Raw genomic sequence first — 19102 nt, forward strand, 5'->3', positions numbered from 1 at the left:
ACTCCGAACGGCTTTTGAGATTTCAACAAGTCCTCGGTTGACGCCCACAATTTCCATGGCTCTGCAAGGCGGCCGTTCAGCGAGTCCAACCCGATGGCATGATCCCGTCTCTCTTTTTTTGCCGGGGTCGTCCAGTCGCTAAGCGAATCAGGGTCCCCCTGTTGGCTTCGTTTGCCGGAAGCTGGCCGGGAAGCTCCTTTTTCTCAGTGCTGTCACAACTCTGGTGACTAAATGGATTGTTCTAAGTCGAGGACCGCCTGTCACGTGCCCGATGAATCAGGATGGGCCTCAGCTTGTGAGACCTCTGCTTCTCCACTCAAGTTTTCAAGGGAGCTTTTAACAGGCCGCAAGCAGGAGGGAAGAAACTTGGGGAGTTCTTTTCCCAGCTTTGCGAAGGGAAACGGGAGTTTGGTGCCGCGTGACTGGCAGCCCCCGTCATTGTGGTGGAAGACGCTGGAAGGCCACCTGTGGAGATTTTCTGCAGCTGGGGAAGATTAGCCTCTTCCACCAGACCAAAGCCATTAACTTCTTCCAATAGGCCATCACTTCCGCTAGCAAAGCCGGGAGATGAGTTATCGATTGGAAATGACCCCGGCGAAGCCCCCTTCTCCTCCGCAGCCTGAGAAGAGTGCAGATTAGCCCAAACGCCACCGACAGACCGGCGGGGTGTTTCCCCCAAACAGCTGCCTCGCACCCGGAGCCTCATCGGCGCTGGAGGAAATCCGGACGGTTGCGCCAGAAGCCTCCAATCCAAAGAGATGTTATTCTCTATACCCTGTTTCCACCTTCTCTTAAAATAGGCAAAGAATCAGAGGTGGGTTCCAACCGCTTCGGCCGATCTGGTAGTAACCTGGTGCCCTGGGTCTCTGGAACCAGCAGCCCCCCCCAGGCCTGCCAGGCCCCCGAACCGGTTCTCCCTGCAGCAGCGCCATCTTGGTTTTTGGTTCTGCGCAGAACAATTTTCATTGCAGAAATGTAATTTCCCCCCCCCCTTTTAAATCTTTCACGCCTGCGCAGAGCTTTGCAGGTGCAAATGGGCATGAGCGCAGAGCAAAAGGTTTTGCACAGCGAACTGGCAGTAATGTCAGCAGCCACCCTGCAGGGAATCTGCCATGGCCCGAGAATTGGTGTCTCCATGCGATCGTTGAGAGTTGAGCTGAACCTAAGTGAATCGACTAAGCAAACTTCCTCAACCCCCCCCCCCCCCCACAAGTACGTTACCCAGACCTAATCTTCATATCAAAGGACTCGGTCTGGGTAGCTTATTTTGCTAGTTTATTATTATTGCTAGTTGTTGTTTTTATTATTGTTGTTGTTGTTGTTGTTGTTATTATTATTATTATTATTCATCGCACAGTCAGACAGAAGTTCAATCTGGCTTTGGCATTTTTGCCTGCCTTCCGAGTCCTTACCAAGGGCCTGGGAGAGGCAAGTCTGAATGTTTGACAGTGTTACAGATCTCGTCGCAGGATGGGAACAATTCCAGGTAAAGCCGCCTTCTGCAATTGACTGATGGCAAATTTGTCAATGCCAACGATGGTGTTGAAGTGGGGCTCCAGTTGTTCTGGGACCACACCCAAGGCGCCTATGACTATTGGTCCTACCCTCGCTTGCCTTTGCCATAGTCCTTCTATTTCTATTTGTAGGTCTTTGTATTTTGTGATCTTCTCCAGTTCTTTCTCTCCTCTCTTCTGCTGTCTCCAGGCCCTGCCACGTCCACTACCCAGACTTTTTTTTTGTCTTTCTTAGTGACAACTGCTAAGTCCGGGGTGTTATGTGGCAGGTGCCTGTCTGTCTGGGCATTCTGAAGTCCCAGAGCAATTTAACTTCTTCCTTTTCCATGACTTTCTCTATTTTATGGTCCCACCAGTTCTTGCTTACAGGCAAATGATATGTCTTGCCCATCTTCCAATGCACCATTGTTGCTACTTTGTCATGCCGCTGCTTGTAGTCAGTTTGTGGCCAATCTTCTTGCAGCAGCTTACCAGGCGGCCCACTGTTTCTTTAGCTTCTTTGCATAGGTGGCACTTACTGTCACCTATCACCTGTCTTCTCAATTCTGGTTTTGTTGCTGTTGTTAGTTAATTTTATAAATAACTCAAGGCGGTGAATGGCCTTAATAATCCTTCCTCCTGCTATTTTCCCCACAACAACCTTGTGGGGCGGGTTGGAATGAGAGATTGGGGGGAGGACTGGGCCAAAGTCACCCAGCCGGCTTTCATGTCTAAGGCAGGATTAGAACTCACTGTTACCCAGTGATTGGGCCAAAGAAAATCAACCAGTTTTCACGTCTAGGGCTGGCTGGTAGACAGACAGACAGACAGACAGACAGACGTAGGTATAGATATAGATAGGTATAGGTACAGAGATGCATTGGACACAATCATTTTGACATTTCTTCAAGCAGCATTTTCCTTTTTATCCTCTTTACCTTGAATTTAGATTTTCAGTACTGAATCCGCAGGGGAGGTCAAAAGCACTGCAGCAAAATATCAACAAGAATGACGACAACAAAAATCAGATAAAAGGATTTGGGGGGAAAAAAGAAAACGCAGAGAGGGAGAAACCCCCCTTCCCTCCCCCCCCCCAGATTTCACAGCAATTAAGCCAAAGACAAAGCAAGGCTGCTAATGCCTGGTGATTAAAAGGAAAATGCTAATTTTTTTCCCCTCCTTCGCTAAGCTCTTACAGGTAGAAAGAGGACTCGGTTTGGGTGAAATCCAACTGCGGCGCTATTGTGTATTTTTTTTTCTTTGCACGCGCACACACACACAAAATTGCCAATTCTAAGCAAAATACAGGACGTCCTTCAGGTGCCCCGGGAATTCAACAATATGTGACGGGTGAGAAAATGAAACTGCCCCAAACAGAGTGAAGAGAGGAACATTAAAAAAGGCGTGCCCCCGCGCATTAGAGCTGTGAAATAATATCGGAAATATTTTTAATGATAAGGTCTTGGTTGCATAAGGCGACTTGCTTTTCGGCAGCTCGGCAATTGAGAAGTGTAACAAAACGCGGGTCGGGAAGGTGGAGAACATTCCCAATTGTGACCCAGAGGACGAGAGCTGGGAAGAAATTAGCAGAATGAGCCGCTTTTGGGCCACTTGATTGCCATTAATTCTGAGCCAGGCTGACCTTGTCGGGGAGCCGATGATATTCTTTCAGCCTGTATGCCAAACCGAAGGGAGAGAAAGAGAGAGAAAGAGAGAGAAAGAAAGGGAGAGAAATATAATTAGGATGTCAATTTAGATGTAATGGCAAAAAAAAAAAAAATGAGGCAATTAAGCGACGTGAAACGACAATAAACACAGGGTGCATTTATTAAGAGGGGTTTCGTTCCTGCGTTTTTGTCTTTGACAATTGCTGCTAAACACACAATTGTTTTGTATCTGTTGGGCTTTCCTGTCTTTCTGTCCATCTATCCATTCTATATCTATCTGCTCTGCCTGTCTGTCTGTCTGTCTGTCTGTCTATCTATCTATCATTATCTACCTCTCTATATCTATCTAACTATATCAAACTATCTATCATCTATCTATCATCTATTTATCTATCATTATCTATCTATCCTTCCATCCATCCATCCATCCATCCATCCCATATCAATCCCATCTCGCTCTTTCTCTTCCGCACAGCCTCTGGAGGGAAGCTGTTCCACTGATCAATGAGTAGGTGGGAGCCAGTGTTTAGAGGGAATACAGACCTAAGGGAACTGATGTTGATGAATCCAGTGGCATCCGAGGGCTCATAACTCCCTTGAACATCCATGCTGAAGGAAAGGAAGAGAAAGGACGAGTCAGAACTGCAATATCGGGTTTGGAAAGCAGGATTTCACATCTTAAGCCAAGATGGGGGCAGAAAAGCAGGCAACCACCATGCATTCTAGAGTAGGGTTAGTTCTCAATTTAGGATCACAGCTGGAAAAACAATTTCTACTGCTAAACAAGGCAGGTTTTAAGTTGCCTAATTTTATGACCTCACACCCCCCACCCACCCACCCTTTGGCATGATTGTTAAGCAAGTCACCACAACTGTGAAGTGGATCACACAAACGCTAAGAGCATCCATCGACTTGACTAGGTGGCTCAATGGCTAAGAGACCGAGCTTGTCGATCAGAAAGGTTGGCACTTCAGCGGTTTGAATCCCTAGTACAGGTCTCCTGTATGAGCAGGGGGTTGGACTAGATGACCTCCAAGGTACCTCCCAACTCTGCTGACTGACTTGGCTTGCTGGAAGCTGACTGGCTGCAGAGTTGTGGTCACGTGACCAAGGATGCCGCAACCATCGTCAATCCCTGCCAGCTACCACCTGCCCAAATTTTGATCATGTGACCGTGGAGAGACTGAGATGGTCATAAGTGTGAGGACAGGTCTAAATCAGAGGGTTTTTTTCCACAGTGCTGTTGTAGCTTTGAATGATGGCTGAACGTAATGACCGTTAAATCAAGGATTATCTGTCATCCGGCATAGTAATACAACCCCTGCACCCTCTTCTTAGCCTCCTTTGCCAGTTTGCAGAATTTGGCTTTAACCAGGATCTGGATCTGGTTAAATTTTAGAACAGAATAGAATAGCAGAGTTGGAAGGGACCTTGGAGGTCTTCTAGTCCAACCCCCTGCTTAGGCAGGAAATCCCACACCCCTTCAGACAAAGCTTTCTCCCAGCTTTCTGGAACCTGCCCCACTGACTTTGCTCATACAAAGGGGGAATCACCTGGACCCTGCAACGCTCACAAGTGTCAGTTGGTGGCCAAGCATCTGAATTTTAATCACGCATCTGTGAGGATGCTGCAACTGCTGTAAGTGTGAAAAATGATCATACGTCACTTTTTTCGGTGCCTGTTGTGGCCCGCTAGTGGCCAATGGAGCTGACAGCAGATTCGGACAGTGAGGAGTTGGGGAGGGACATGGGCCAGTCCTGGAGTCTGGGGAAGGCTCTGGTGAGGGCTCTGTGTCGGAGGCAGGGAGGGGGCCAGGGCCGTCTGACAGTTATCAGCTGCCTTCAGAGTCAGACATCATTGAGGCAGAAGAACAATTGGAGGCTGTTCCCAGTGTGTGCATGCACAGAGCTGCCAGGAGAAGGGAAGAGCTAAAGAACAGGGGTCGATTTGAGGGTAAGGCCACAGGTGGACGATGAACGGGCCCTCCCAGAGGAAATAAAAGAGGAGCGAAAGGGGAGTGGAGTTTGCAGGAGACAATTAGTTTGCTTCATTGGTTCTTGACTCTCTGAGGCTCCTTGCCAAGTTCTGCAGATCTCGGCCTGGCAGCTCTCCCAGCCAGAGAAGGTCTGTGGCTGTAAATCCTCCCTTGAAAGACTTTGCTGGAGGTGAATGAACAGAATTCACAGCAAATAAGTAAAATGGGTTTTTTGTTGGGACCAGGAGTCTGCTTCATGCTCTTGGGAAGCCTCGTTCAGAACAGTGCCGTTGTAACTTTGAACGGTCTCTGTCATACGTTGAGGACTCCCCGAATCAGGCAGGGAAGACTAACATTCAGAAATTGGAGTTGGAGATGGTCAACCCTTAATTGCCTCCAAGGTTTGGCCAACCGCTCCCTGCTTCCTGGACAAAGCCGCCTCTGTGTCCCTCCCATCCAGGGCTCTCAACCTGCGTAGAATCCACTCCTGCCACACAATCACCAAATTTAAAAGTGATGTCTTCCGACAACCTTTGACTTGAAAGCCCTCTGCCTCAGAAAGGCTCCTTTGTTGCGTAAAGTGCTGGCCGGTTAATTATGGGGCAATAAAAACAGACCGTATAATGTTCCATGCAACCAAGATCTCGCACGCCACCTCTTTCTTTTCTTCTCCCTCCTCCTGGTTCTCTCTCAAACTCCCCCCCCCCCTGCCCGGTGAATTTCTCTCCCCCCTCCCCCCATTGTTTCAAAGGACCAGCCCGCCAGTGGGCTGACTTGGCTAAAGAGGTATGGTTGTTGACCCTTCGCTCCCTCCTGTGGCAGTTGTCCATGTTGCAGCCAATGGCTGATGGGCCCTTTGAAAAGAATGAATGACAGAGTTGGAAGGGATCTTGGAGGTCTTCTAGTCCAACCCCCTACTCAAGTCAGCTGAGTGACTTTGAGCCAATCACCAGGAGACAGTGAGTTCTAGTCCCACCTTAAGCATGAAAAACAGCTGGATGACTTTGGGCCAATCACCAGGAGATGGTGAGTTCTAGTCCCACCTTAGTCATAAAAAACAGCTGGGTAATTTTGAGTCAATCACTAGGAGACGGTGAGTTCTAGTCCCACCTTGCCAGCTAGGTGACTGGGCCAATCACTAGGAGACGGTGAGTTGCGGTTTGCAAATGGGGAGACGACCGAATAAACCCCTGCCCTGCAAAATACGGAAGTGCCCCTTCGCACAGCCAATCCTCACGTTTTAGACTCAATTCAGCAAAGAATCTAGATCAAAGAAGTTGGAAGGAAACTCTCTGGGGTGGGGGTGGGGGATGGCATTAAGCATGCAACAGAAATCCCGCACACCAGTTCAAACCCCCGAACCGAATCACAAACCGGATTCCCTTCTTGTCACGAAAGTAAATTCAAAATAAAACGGAACCTTCTTCCTTTTTCTGCAAACTGCAACCCTCCTCCTTTTCTTTTCTTTTGGATTTTTTGGAAGGGGAGAGGGGAAAAAATTAAAAAGAGAGAAAGAGAAAGAGAGAGAGAGTTTACAATGACTTTACCTCCCACCGAAGGGCTATAGAAAAACCTCCGAGCTTTTATTTTTGCTCATCGAAGTGGTACTGACCTGCTCTGTAATTATCTTACTTTCTACCCACTGTGCAGAGACATTTTTCGCGCGTTACATCTCTTGTGGCACCCGCTTCAGTTCCCGTGATGCCGTCACTCAAATGCTTTTCAACCCAACGATGTAGAAATCAGGAAGAAAAGAAAAATGGCTCACGACACAGTGAGAATAAATGTCCCTGTTTCCCCCCCCCTCTCCTTTTTCCTTTGCGCTCTTTCTTCCTTCTCCCCACCCTGCACACTCTCTCTCCCCCCTCTCTCTTTTTAACGTTATTCATTTAATTTCGCCGCGTGAGAATGCAAGCGATAATGAAAGGTTGAGATGGAATTATTAGAAACTGCTGGTTTGAAGGGGGAGGAAAAGTAAGATCCAGAGGAGAGAGGCAAATTTGACATTTACTCTGACTGATCTAAACTGATTTGGGTATATTTACGGCTTATAAAGCATTTCGAAGGATTGAAAGGGGAAACGAAGAGACAGAAATAAGAAAGAGAAGCTGACAAGCAGTGGATGTGTATGTATGTGTGTGTATGTGTGTATGTATGTGTGTGTATATATATATATTTAAAAAGGTTGAAAGCTTAATGATAAAAATACTTTTCACTTTTAAACAAGACCTTTGCTTAATTGTGTGGGTTTATTTTCATGCCTCTTAAAAATCAGTAAGGGTGACAAAACAGAAGAAAAAGCCGAAGTTTAAGAATAAATAATGTTGAGGTGAAAATTTTAAAGTTTTTAAACGTCAGGGGCATTTTTAACCACAGATGTGTAGAAAATTCAGAGCAAATTTTAAAAAATATATATTGCATTGTTCAACATACATTTAAACCTTGGTGACCTCTTTCGCGTGCAGTGGTCCAATTCAACAGGGATTCTTGGATATTCTTAAAAGGCTACTCTTAAGTTGTGTCCAGTGTAATTAGGGGGGGGGGGATAGTTGCTTATGTTGGAATGGAGAAGTTTTATTTTGCAGCACAAGTTTGGCTCAAAGTGAAAATGGCTCTGTGCACAATAGGATTCTCTGGAGTTTTCTTCAACAAGATTTATTGAGACGAAAAGAACAGAATGGCAAGATTTCCAGCAACTCAGCAACTCCACTTTAGGATGGAAACAACATAACACAATATATATAAAAAACAACAACACAAGGGACGTGGTGGCTCAGTGGCTGAGATGCTGAGCTTGTTAATCAGAAAGGTTGGCAGTTCGGTGGTTCGAATCCCTAGTGCCATGTCAGGGAATGAGCTCCCATTACTCGTCCCAGCTTCATAAAAAATGCAAGTAGAAAAATAGGAACCACCTTTGGTGGGAAGGTAACAGTGTTCTGTGCGCCTTTGGCATTGAGTCATGTCGGCTATATGACCACGGAGATGTCTTTGGACAATGCTGGCTCTCCAGCTTTGAAACAGAGATGAGCAGCACCCCCTAGAGTCGGGAACGAGTAGCACATATGTGCGAGGGGAACTTTTATCTTCTATCTATGCGTAAGCATCTGTTCAACTCAAGGTCAAATCTAAATTGGCACTAGATGAAGGTCAATGTAATTCAAGGAAGGCTGGGCTGTCTTGTGGCTGTGCCACGATTCCAGGCTAATGACACAATTTAACACCACCCTCCACTTCAGTTCGTCTCCCACAGATGAATTGTTGACATATGGTTCTGGAATTACACTGGTAATTACACGTAAGGGACTTACCTTACGAGTTCTTCATTGTACAGGGATTGGTGCGATTCCCTTCCTAAAATGTACACGTTACCCTTCAAGACAGAGAGCTGGACCTTCCCCTCCACCAGGTCTTGGGAGTGGCCGATGCAACGGCGGAGGAATTCGCCCTCGGGGCTGAACCAGAAGCCTACCACAAAGACAGAGATTGCTCTGAGCAGTAGCTCAAGGTTTCGGAAGGTCCATCTTCATTAGCTGTAACACTCCAAACCCCATATTGGAATTCCACAGAGAGCACACTCCTGAACAGATAGTCCTCGACTTACGACCATTTTTTAAAACGGCAGTTCCAAGTTCACCACACCACTGAAAAATCGACTTAGGGCCATCACTGCATCCTTAGTGTCACACGATGGTGATTTCCCACATCAACGAGGGAAGCTGGATTCACTTAATAACCGCAGGTGAAAAAGGTTGCAAAGTCAGGTCTGGCCACATGACAATTTGCTTAACCGTCGTATCTCTGGATCGCCCCTGAAATTCCAACCTTCATTGTGGTTGTAAGTCGAGGACTATCAGTACGTAACTACTCAACAGTTAAGTCCTGTTAGTATTTAAAGGAACGATCTTTCCTTCCTGCTCTAAAGTCTAAAGTAGTGGGTTCAAATTGCAAAGGGAAATTTGGATTCACTTAAGAACCGCATTGCAGTTCATTCTGCAATGATTCGCTTAACAACCTGGGTAAAAAAACCGATCATAAAATTGGGCATCACTCACTTAGCTCCTGCTTCGCTTAGTGACAGAAAGGCTGGAAAAAAGGGGGGGGAAATCAAAGCTACCAGTTCTATAGAGGTGGTGTTTGACTTGCAACCACTCGTTTAGCGACCACGCAAAATTACAACGGCACTGAAAAAAGGGACCATTTTTCACACTTACCGACTATTGCAACAGCCCCATGGTCGCCTGACTTACATTCAGATGTATTTATGATGGTTGCAGCATCCCTGGGGTCAGTTGATGCCCTTTTACATCTTAGCTAAGCTTAGAATTGTCTCCTGCAACGTCCTACCTGTCAACGACTACTTCAGCTCCAACCTCAATAACACACAAGCAAACAATCAATACAAACTCAAGGTGTAAACCGCTCCAAACTCGTTGGCAGAAAATACGACTTCAGCCACAGAGCGGTCAACGCCTGGAATGCTCCACCTGACCCCGTTGTTACATCCTGAAACCCCCCACAGCTTCAACCTCAAACTGTCCACCGTGGACCTCGCCCCATTCCGAAGAGGTCCGAAAGGGGGCATAAGGCATAAGCCCACCAGCGTGCCTACCTGTCCTACTGTCCCCATTTATTCAGACCCATTTCCTGTGTTCATATTTATGTTTATACTTATACCTGTTATCTTTTATTTGTTTGAAAAACAAAATAAAATAAAACTAAACTAGATAAAACGAAATGAAATGAAACGAAATAAAACGAAACGAAATGAAATGAAATTAAATGACATGAAATAAAATAAAATGAAACGAAACAAAATAAATTATATCGGTCCTTATCTCGAGGTCCCCAAAGCCAGGAGGATTGTTATTATGATTGTTATTGCACATGTAACATTATCAAAGGCGGAGGAGACCCTATGAAACCCAAGGGAGGGGCGAAGTCTTGGGGCAGATGGCTAAAGAGCAAACGAGACCCTTCAGGTGTGCCTCACCTGGATTATCAAAAGGTGACAACAATGCAAAGGCGGAACAGGGACGGCCATTTCTAATCCCCAGAAGAAAGAAGAGGAACGTGCCGGAAGAACCATCAAAGGAGAGCTTGGAGCATGCAGGGAACCTTCTGCCCCCATCCCCCAAATTCTTTCCCCAGTAATTAAGAAGCTAAATTAGAAACAGTGGCATTCTTTTCTGCTTCCAACTTTCCTTCCCCTTTTTACTTCCTCCAAAGCAGGCAGGAGTCTCTATCACATCTGTACCCGTCTGGTGGGGAATCGACCCCTCCTCTGCGGGTTCCTTTCACTTCTCAAGTAACCTCGCCCCCCTCCCCCCCCCCCGTTCCAGGAACCCACCCACCCCCCATTCTCAATTTCCACTGGACCACATAGGCCAAGCTTTGTTGCTTCTGGTATGAGAAGACAATGGAGGTCAGATACCCAAGGCTGGTCCTCTAGGGTTTCATCCTTGTTCTTGGGAGATCTGGAGGACGGATAAGGCAGGGGCTTAATTGCTTCCTCCAGGGAAGGGATCTTACAATCTCCCGGGCCAAACAAGGCCCCAATAGGAATCTTGAAAGTGTCTTGTGGAAGCTGTCACCAAGGAGCTTCAACTTCTATGGTGGGTTTTTTTTTGGGGGGGGGGGACAGAGGCACTAAACTTATTAAGTGGATACACCAAGTTTTGAAGGCATCACATTTCATACAAGAAACCTATAGGTTGTCATTCAAGGAACGACATTAGAACACTTGAAAGCGCCTTGTGGAAGATGTCAACAAGGAACTTCAATTTATATGATGGTTTTTCTTGGACTGAGACACCAAGCCAAGTGGATACACCAAGTCTTGAAGGCATCCCATTTCATACAAGAAAGCCATCATAGGTCGTCATGCTTTAGAGAGCCAGTTTGGTCTACTGGTTAAGGCAGCAGGCCACAAAACGCGGAGACCCTAAGTGCTGGCTGGGGAATTCTAGGCGTTGAAGTCCACAAGTCTTGAAGGGGTTGCCAAAATTGGGCACCCTTGATTTGGACGATATGGGATGGAGGAGAACTGCATTTCTCCCAATTAGGACTTTAGAAGATTAAATCCGCCATCACAAGGGTGGAAAATTGAAGACTGTTTTGATGGGGTCCTGTCAGAACCTGTCAGAACCTGCTGAATTTTATTCCTGCTTTCTTCCTTGTTTCCTCCATCCCTCCCTCTTCTCTTCCTTCCCTTCCTTCCTTGCTTTTCCCCTACTGCCATTTTCCATCTCTTTCCTTCCTTCTTTCCTTGCTTTCTCCCTCCCTCCCTCTTCTCTCTTCCTCCCTAATTTTCTTTTTCCCCCTCCTCCCTCCCTCCCTCCCTCTTTCGATTTGTCTCTCTAAGGGAGCAAACTGCACCTTTCGAAAAAGTTACTCCATCGGGATCCTCTCTTTCTCGCTGCCTCCGTCCTCCCCCCCCCCACACACACACACAACAACCCACCCTGCTTTGCAAGGACAATCCAGCTCCCCTCCTTGGAACACAGAAGCAGGTGGCCACACCTGGCTTAAACCTGGCACAGAGTGGGAGCCCGAACAAAACCGGGGAACTGCCTTCCCCACCGCAGGTTGGAGGAGTCCTTGCTGGGGTACGAGGGAAATGACAGCCGCTAATTGCCTTAAATCCAGAGACTAGTTACAATAATTAGGTGTTTAAGGAAGACAGGGATACAAAAACCTGGTCTCCAGCAGGCTCCCTCTGTTGAGTGGAACTCTCTGTCATCCGCTATATTGTTATTTGCCTTTTTTGGGGGGGGTCTCCATTGCTACTATTTCCCTTCCAACGACACGCTGCAGCTCGCCTGCCGCCTTACGACAGTCGATTTCGAGAAGGGAAAATGGCTAAAAAGGCACGGAGGCGCAATTTGGGATTTGCCTGGTTTGAATGAAGCCGTTTTAAGGAAGAGGCTGCGATCCCTGCGATATTCCTTAAAATTAAACGGCCCTCGGCTCTCCCAGCAGCCGGACTGAGCAGCAAGAGGAAGGGGAGAGCAGCAGGAGAAGATAATAAAAATGAAAGTCCAACGCAGGAGACACGCAGGAGCCAGGCTGCCAGGTTTTAAGGAATAACCGTGGGATAGATTCCTGAGGGAAAAGGTAGCCGAGGAACACATGGGTCTAGGGAGAACATAGAATAATAGGGTCAGAAGGGACCTTGGAGGTCTTCTAGTCCAACCCCGTTCTCAAGCAGGAGAACCTAGCTATACCATTCCAGACAAATCACCGTCCTGTCTCTTCTTAAAAGCCTCCGGCAATGGAGCCCCCACAACTTCTGGTGGCAAGGAGGAATTGTCCTCATTCTCGGGAAATTTCATCTGAGTTCTAGGTTGCTTCTCTCCTTGATTAGTTTCCATCCTTTGCTTTTTCCCATGGTCACGGGATCCAAATTCAGATGCCCGGCAACTGACTCATATTTATGACGGTTGCAGCGTTGCCACTTCCTGACAAGCATTCAAAGGGTTAACAACTGTTGATAACTTAACAAGGGCAGTGATTCCCTTAACAACTGTGCCACAGAAGGTTGTGAAACGGGGCAAAGCTCACTTAACAAATGACTCACTTAACAACAGAATTTTTTTACATGCTTTCGAACTGCTAGGCTGGCAGAAGCTGGGACAAGTCACGGGAGCTCACTCCGTTACGCAGCGCTAGGGATTCGAACCACCCAACTGCCGAACTTTCTGATCGACAAGCTCAGCATCTTAGCCACTGAGCCACCGTGTCCCTATATTACCTGTATAGGGTTGAATAAATCTTCTGTACTGCAACCTAACGGACAGTCCTCATTCCTTGTGACTGACAATATTCTAACTCAGTGTTAGCATTTATAATATGCTTTTTTTTAAAAAAAAAAAAAAGAGGAAAGATCGTTTGGGATCTGACTGGGAAGAAATCTCGAAATCCTATTTAAAACAGACCCCTTTTCCCGATCCCTGTGCAATAAGATCTTTCTCATTGCTGTTTACTTCCACGCACTTCCAGTTTTTGTTCTCCATTTCTTTTCATTTTTTTCCAGTTTCCAAAACTGGCCAAAGGCCAGGAACGGCTCACCCTGCTGACCAACCGCCTGCTTGGAAATGCCAGGGGTAACAACCTCCTCGGCACTTGCATTTAAAAACGCACGCCGGGATTTCATCTACTATTTTCATGCGTTGCCTCCAACAAAACCAGACCGGTTTTCCAACCCAAGATAAATTCCACAGTGCCCCAGTGTGGGCTGACTCTACATAGCAAATTCCCATCCGCAAGAGACATAAGAGTGGATAATTAACAGCTACGCACCGGCCCCCCAATGGGTGGAGTGGGTGCTTAAACCCTCTCAGCTAGGCAATCTGGTTTGTGAATTTTCCCCTCCAATGTAGTTCCAGAGCACAGCACTGGACAGCGCGGTCGGTGGAAAACATAATTCAAGATGTGGCTTTTTTTTTAAAAAAAAGGCTTAGTTATTCTCTCTCTCTCTCTCTCTCTCTCTCTCTCTCTCTCTCTCTCTCTCTCTCTCTCTCTCTCTCTCTCTGAGAATGTTTGTAGCTCAGGGTTAAAATGAGTGGGTGCTTTCTAAGCTTGGTTGTTTTCTTGCAGACATTTCATGACCCAACTAGGTAACATCATCAGTGATGGAAAGAAGTGGGGTTTGCAGGGAGAGGAGGAGGAGAAGAAGAAAGAAGAAGGAGAAGGAGATTGTGTGGGCCTTGATACTTTCTGAGCTGGCTGGTTTTCGGGCAGATGTTTCGTTATCCAAACTAGTTACCTACTTGGGTAATGAAACGTCTGCCAGAAAACCACCAACAGTAGAGAGAACCACATTTTTGTTCCTTTGTCTTTTTCCTCCCCCCCCCTCCCCAGCCTCAAACAGTTTGTTAACTATTAAAGTATTTCTCTTAATATGACTTAATACTAAAACTATTAAAACAGATCCTTCCCTCCAATATGGTTTTCGGAGATAAAATTATTTAGATTTCTTATTTCAAAACAGATGAGCTTTTGTGCAATGGTTATGAATGTTTATCTTGCTCTTTAGGGGGCCTTTAGGGTGTGTGTTTGAGCGTGTGCATTAGTTAAAAGTCCAGAACCTGTAAGGAATCAAAACAGGCATGGAAATAATTTTAAAGTGGGGATAAATCTGCCTAACAAACCAGTTTTACTTGACGGAGTGTTGGAGAAAAAGAGAATTTCAGAACCCTGGAGAGCTCCCGCAAAAGTACAAATGGCCCCAGTTCAATCAGCTCAGATCTACTTCGCTAGCAACGTTCTGGGAGAAATAAAATAAAATAAAATAAAAAATGGGACATTATTAAAACACCCTCCGCTCCTCTTAAGCCAGGGGTCAGGAACCCCTGTGGCTCTGGAGCTCCATGTGGCTCTTTCGTCGCTCAAAATATGTGTCGCAACCGCCAACGTATGATACCTGCCGGCATGAGCTTTTTATTGAGCTTTTCGCTTTCCCAGGTAGGCCAACCATGGATAAAGCCAAGGAAAGGAAACTTCCAGGAGAAAGCACGGCATTTAATTCAACTACATACGCTACCTTCTGTGGCCGCTCAGGAAACAGTCAGGTACGGGGAACACTTTTGTGGTTCCCAGGTGTTTTCTTTTCTGTGGGAAACTGGTCCAAATGACTCTTTGAGTGTTTAAGGTTGCCAACCCCTGTCTTGAGCCAACATCCCTCCAGATGTGGCTGCAATCCAATTCTTGGGTTGTAAAGGCGAGTGGGGAGAGAGGTACTTTCAGACCTACAAGATTCTGCTACTACAACCTTACAATAAAGATAGAATTAGCAGTGCTTCTGGACTGAATTATAGGTAGCCCCTCAACTCGCAACCCCAACTGACCCCAAAATTTCTGAGGCTAGGTGAGTTGAGTGAACGTGCCCCATTTTACAACAGTTGTTCAGTGAATGACTGTCATTGTTAAATGAGTAACACGGTTGATAAGAAAATCCGGCTTCCGCACTGACTCTCCTTGCCAGAAGGTCGCAAAAGCAGATCACGTAACCCCAGGATGCGGTGAGCGACCGCCATAAATACGAGCCCATAGCCAAGCACCCGAATTCAGATCACGTGACCAGGGGGAAGCCGCAATGGTCGTCAGTGCAAAAAACGGCCCTAAGTCACCTTTTTTCTGTGCCACTGCAACTCCGAACGGTTACTACAACGGGAACTGTGGTACGTGGAGGATGGCCCCAGACATCGCAAGGCCGACAGCTCATCAGGAACGGCAGTAGCCCGGCCCAATGTCGTTACGTACCGTTGTAGACCAGCTCGCCGAACTTGGTGGCCAGTCCTCGCTTGATGTTCCTCACCTCGCGGTCGGTGGTGAGGGCCTCGAGGTCTAAATGAGCGGAGTGGAGGATGGTTCCCGCCGGAGTCTCATAGATACCTAGACATTTCATCCGCGCAGAGGAGAGCGGGGGAGGGGTGGTGGAATGGGGGGTGGGTGGAGAGAGAGAGAAAGCCAGAGGGGGAGAAAGGAGAGAGAGAGAGAAAAGAGAAAGAATGAGGCCTAAAACTGTCACGAAATGACACAAAATAATGATCTGCTTGACAAGAAGGAAACGCGATGGCTGCCTCTATTCAGTCTCAGCTTGCCATGAAACGCGACTGTCATTACAATCCCGCTGGGGCCGAGACAGTCCACTCCGCACCTTGCGGAGAAAATTTCTGGATTCCTCTTTGGGAAGAAACGCTCCGACTAGGCGAAATGACAGGGTTGAGGAAGGCGATTTCCCACCGATGGTCGCCCACCAATCTGGGCCTGAAAACCTATAATTAAACAACCACGCAGGGCAGGCTCATGGGGGCCTCAGGGGAAAAGAAAGAAACTCTCGTCTCTCTCTCTTCCTTTCTCCTCCCCCCACCCTTAACTCTTCCAACAAACAAGAAAAGGGTTGTGAGGCTGGATAAGCAGCAAGGAAGCCGAATCGCTAAAGGAACAGTTGTAAGTCAAGGATTAAAGGTTCCCCTCGCACGTGCAGTATGTGGTAGTCATTCCCGACTCTAGGGGGCGGTGCTCATCTCCATTTCAAAGCCAGAGAGCCAGCGCTGTCCAAAGACGTCTCGGGGGTTATGTGGTCGGCATGACTCAACGTGGAAGACACACGGAACACGGTTCCCTTCCCACCAAAGGTGGTTCCTATTTTCCTACTTGCATTTATTAATGTGCTTTTGAACTGCTAGGTTGGCAGAAGCCGGGACGAGTAGTGGGAGCTCACTCCATTACGCAGCGCTAGGGATTCAAACTGCTGATCTTGTCCGATCGACAACCTTAGCGTCTTAGCCCCTGAGCCACTGTGTCCCTATACGTCAAGGACTACCAGTCTTTAACTACATGGATTGTGTGTCTGTGTGTGTGTATTTACTTTGTTCGATCGTGTTCTCATTGTAGGCTAAATTAATAAGCACCCAAAATATGATTGCGTGACTACCAAGGAAGTTGCAGCCCTCAGAACTTTTAATTCGCAATAATTACAACTACCTTTTGGGGTGATCGGTCATATATCTTATTGTTGTTAGTTGCAAAGTCATATACAACCCATCGAGACCCCATGGACAACGTCCCTCCAGGCCTTCTTGTCCTCTCCCATCCTCTCCCATCCATTGAAGCTCACACCGGCTGCTTCGGTGACTCCATCCAGCCCCCTCCTTCTCTGCTGTCCCCTTCTTCTTCTTCTGCCCTCCATCGTTCCCAGCATGAGGCTCTTCTCCAGGGGGTCCTTCTTCCTTCTCATCAAGTGGCCAAAGTCTTTGAGTTTCCCCTTCAGGATCCAGCCTTCTAAAGAGGTTGATCTCCTCTAGGACTGACCGGTTGGATGGCCTTGCAGTCCAAAGGGACTCAATGCAGGAGTCTTCTCCAGCAAAAGAGTTCAAAGGCCTCCATTCTTTGGTGCTCAGCCTCCCTTGTGGTCCAACCTTCACAGCCATCCACTGCAACTGGGAAAACCGTAGCCTTGACTAAATGCCCTTGTGTTGGCTGGGTGATGTCTCTGATGCTGTCTAGATTTGCCTATATTTGATATCTGTCTAGATTTAGATGCATATGTTCCTCTGGTGATGTTAAGATTAATTTAGACTGATAAAAAGCTGGTGTTTTAGCGTTGTGTCTGAGCATTCCTTTTCTTTTTCCTCTCCTTTACACGTCTCCAACTCCCCCCACCCCTCACTCTCTACCAGTAATTTTACTCAGGAAAAATAAATGAAAATACCAGACACCTCTTCCTCCCTCTCTCTCCTTTCTCTCTCGCTCAAATATTTTTGCTCGATCGGTGACAGGAAGCCCAAAGCTCAAAAGATGGCAGTTTGGAAGCCAAAGTCATATTTTGGAGAGAGAGAGATATTTTAATGCTCCCTTCCCTTCTTCCCTGACAGTCGAAGTGCAAATCACAGCCCGGGGAAAGAAGTAAATGATAGATGGCCTTCTGGTGTTACTACGCAAAAGACAAGAGATCTCTTCAAATGTGTCACTCTGCCACTTGGCGTGTCAACTGCATTTCTTGGTGTTTATGGTATAAAAAAAATACAGCGGTGTCAGGAGGCAAAGCTCAGCATATTTCAATCGGGCTGTAATTGCTGCTAGGAAAGATTGAAGTGAGGGAGAGAAAGAAAGAAGTGGGAATGGAGGAACTACACGTTGTGCTGACTTAGGCTTCCCGAGAACATGAAGCAGAACTCCTGTTCTCGACAAAATGAACCCCTTTTATTTATTTGATGTGACTTCTGCTCATTCACCTCCAGCAAAGTCTTTCCAGGGAGGATTGACAGTCTCTGGCTTGGAGAGCTGCCAGGCCCATATCTGCAGAACTTGGCCAGGAGCCTCGGAGAGTCAGGAACCAATTAAGTGAACTAATTTTGTCTCCTGCAAACTCCACTCCCCTTTCGCTCCTCTTTTGTTTCCTCTGAGAGGGGCCATTCACTGTCCACCTGTGGCCTTACTCCCAAGTCCACCCCTGTTCTTTTGCTGTTCTCTTTGTCTGGCCGCTCTGCGCACGCGCACACTGGGAACAGGCTCCAGCTGTTCCTCTGCCTGAGTGATGTCTGACTCCGAAGGCAGCTGATAACTGGCATACGGCTATGGCCCCCTCTCTGCCTGCAACACAGAGCCCTCATCTGAGCCTTCCCCAGACTCAAATTTGAACTGAGCTGTTTTGCCAACTCTTTCTCCTGGTGGCTGCTTAGCTCCAGCAACTGCTTTCTGTTGGGGCCCTAAGGAGCCCGGGTGGGCAGGCGAGGAGGGGCTGGGAGGGGAGGAGCGAGTGGAGGCTGGCAAGGCGCCTCTCAACGTGAGTGACATCAAGTTGGCCACGCCCACCCAGCCATGTGACCACCCAGCCACACTCACCCAGCTGGTCATTAGGCAGATCTTATTAGTGGTCCGCGGGATTTAAAATTATGAATTCAGTGGTCCCTGAGCTACGAAAGGTTGGTGACCCCTGCTATTACATAAATACAGCATTACAGGCACTGGGAATGTCCATAAAAGAAAACAATTCTCCCTCACCTCTTGACTTCATCCCAATAAACCGATTCTCCACAATGTCGATACGCCCAACACCATGCTTGCCACTGAAGGGGAAAAGTAAACAAGAGATGTTGGTTATATTGGGGGGAGGGCTTCATAGCAAGGGAGCGACATACATGAGCTGAAACTCAAAGGATGAATAGAGTAAGAGAATCAGAAGGGACCTTGGAGGTCTTCTAGTCCAACCCCCTGCCTAGACAGAAAATCCTACACCACTTCACACAAAGGGACATTCAACCTCTTCTTAAAAACCTCCAGTGTTGGAGCATTCACAACCTCTGGAGGCAACTTTTGTTCCACTGATTAATTGTTCTCACTGTCAGGAAGTTTCTCCTCAGTTCTAAGTTGCTTCTCTCCTTGATTAGTTTCCACCCATTGCTTCTTGTTCTTCCCTCAGGTGCTTTGGAGAATAGTTTTGCTTCCCTCTTCTTTGGGGCAAC

General features: G+C 47.2%; 1 protein-coding gene across 2 annotated transcripts in view; it reads right to left on the reverse strand.

The window, feature by feature from the left end:
* Positions 1-2739: 2739 nt before the first annotated feature.
* Positions 2740-19102, reverse strand: part of ASS1 (argininosuccinate synthase 1) — a 39345-nt gene continuing 22982 nt past the window's right edge. The window contains exons 11-15 of one of the 2 annotated variants that reach the window (XM_081967567.1): positions 18642-18706; positions 15396-15527; positions 8444-8600; positions 3704-3769; positions 2740-3166 (exon numbers count right to left, since the gene is read on the reverse strand). In XM_081967567.1, coding sequence (XP_081823693.1) covers positions 3115-3166; positions 3704-3769; positions 8444-8600; positions 15396-15527; positions 18642-18706 — 472 coding nt within the window. In that variant the 3' untranslated portion in view covers positions 2740-3114. Of the gene's footprint in view, positions 3167-3703; positions 3770-6831; positions 6854-8443; positions 8601-15395; positions 15528-18641; positions 18707-19102 lie in introns of those variants that run through there. The other variant, XM_081967568.1, reaches the window with a different exon arrangement.

The sequence above is a fragment of the Natrix helvetica genome, assembly GCF_964273705.1.
Source record: "Natrix helvetica genome assembly, chromosome: 15".
NCBI lineage: Eukaryota > Metazoa > Chordata > Lepidosauria > Squamata > Natricidae > Natrix > Natrix helvetica.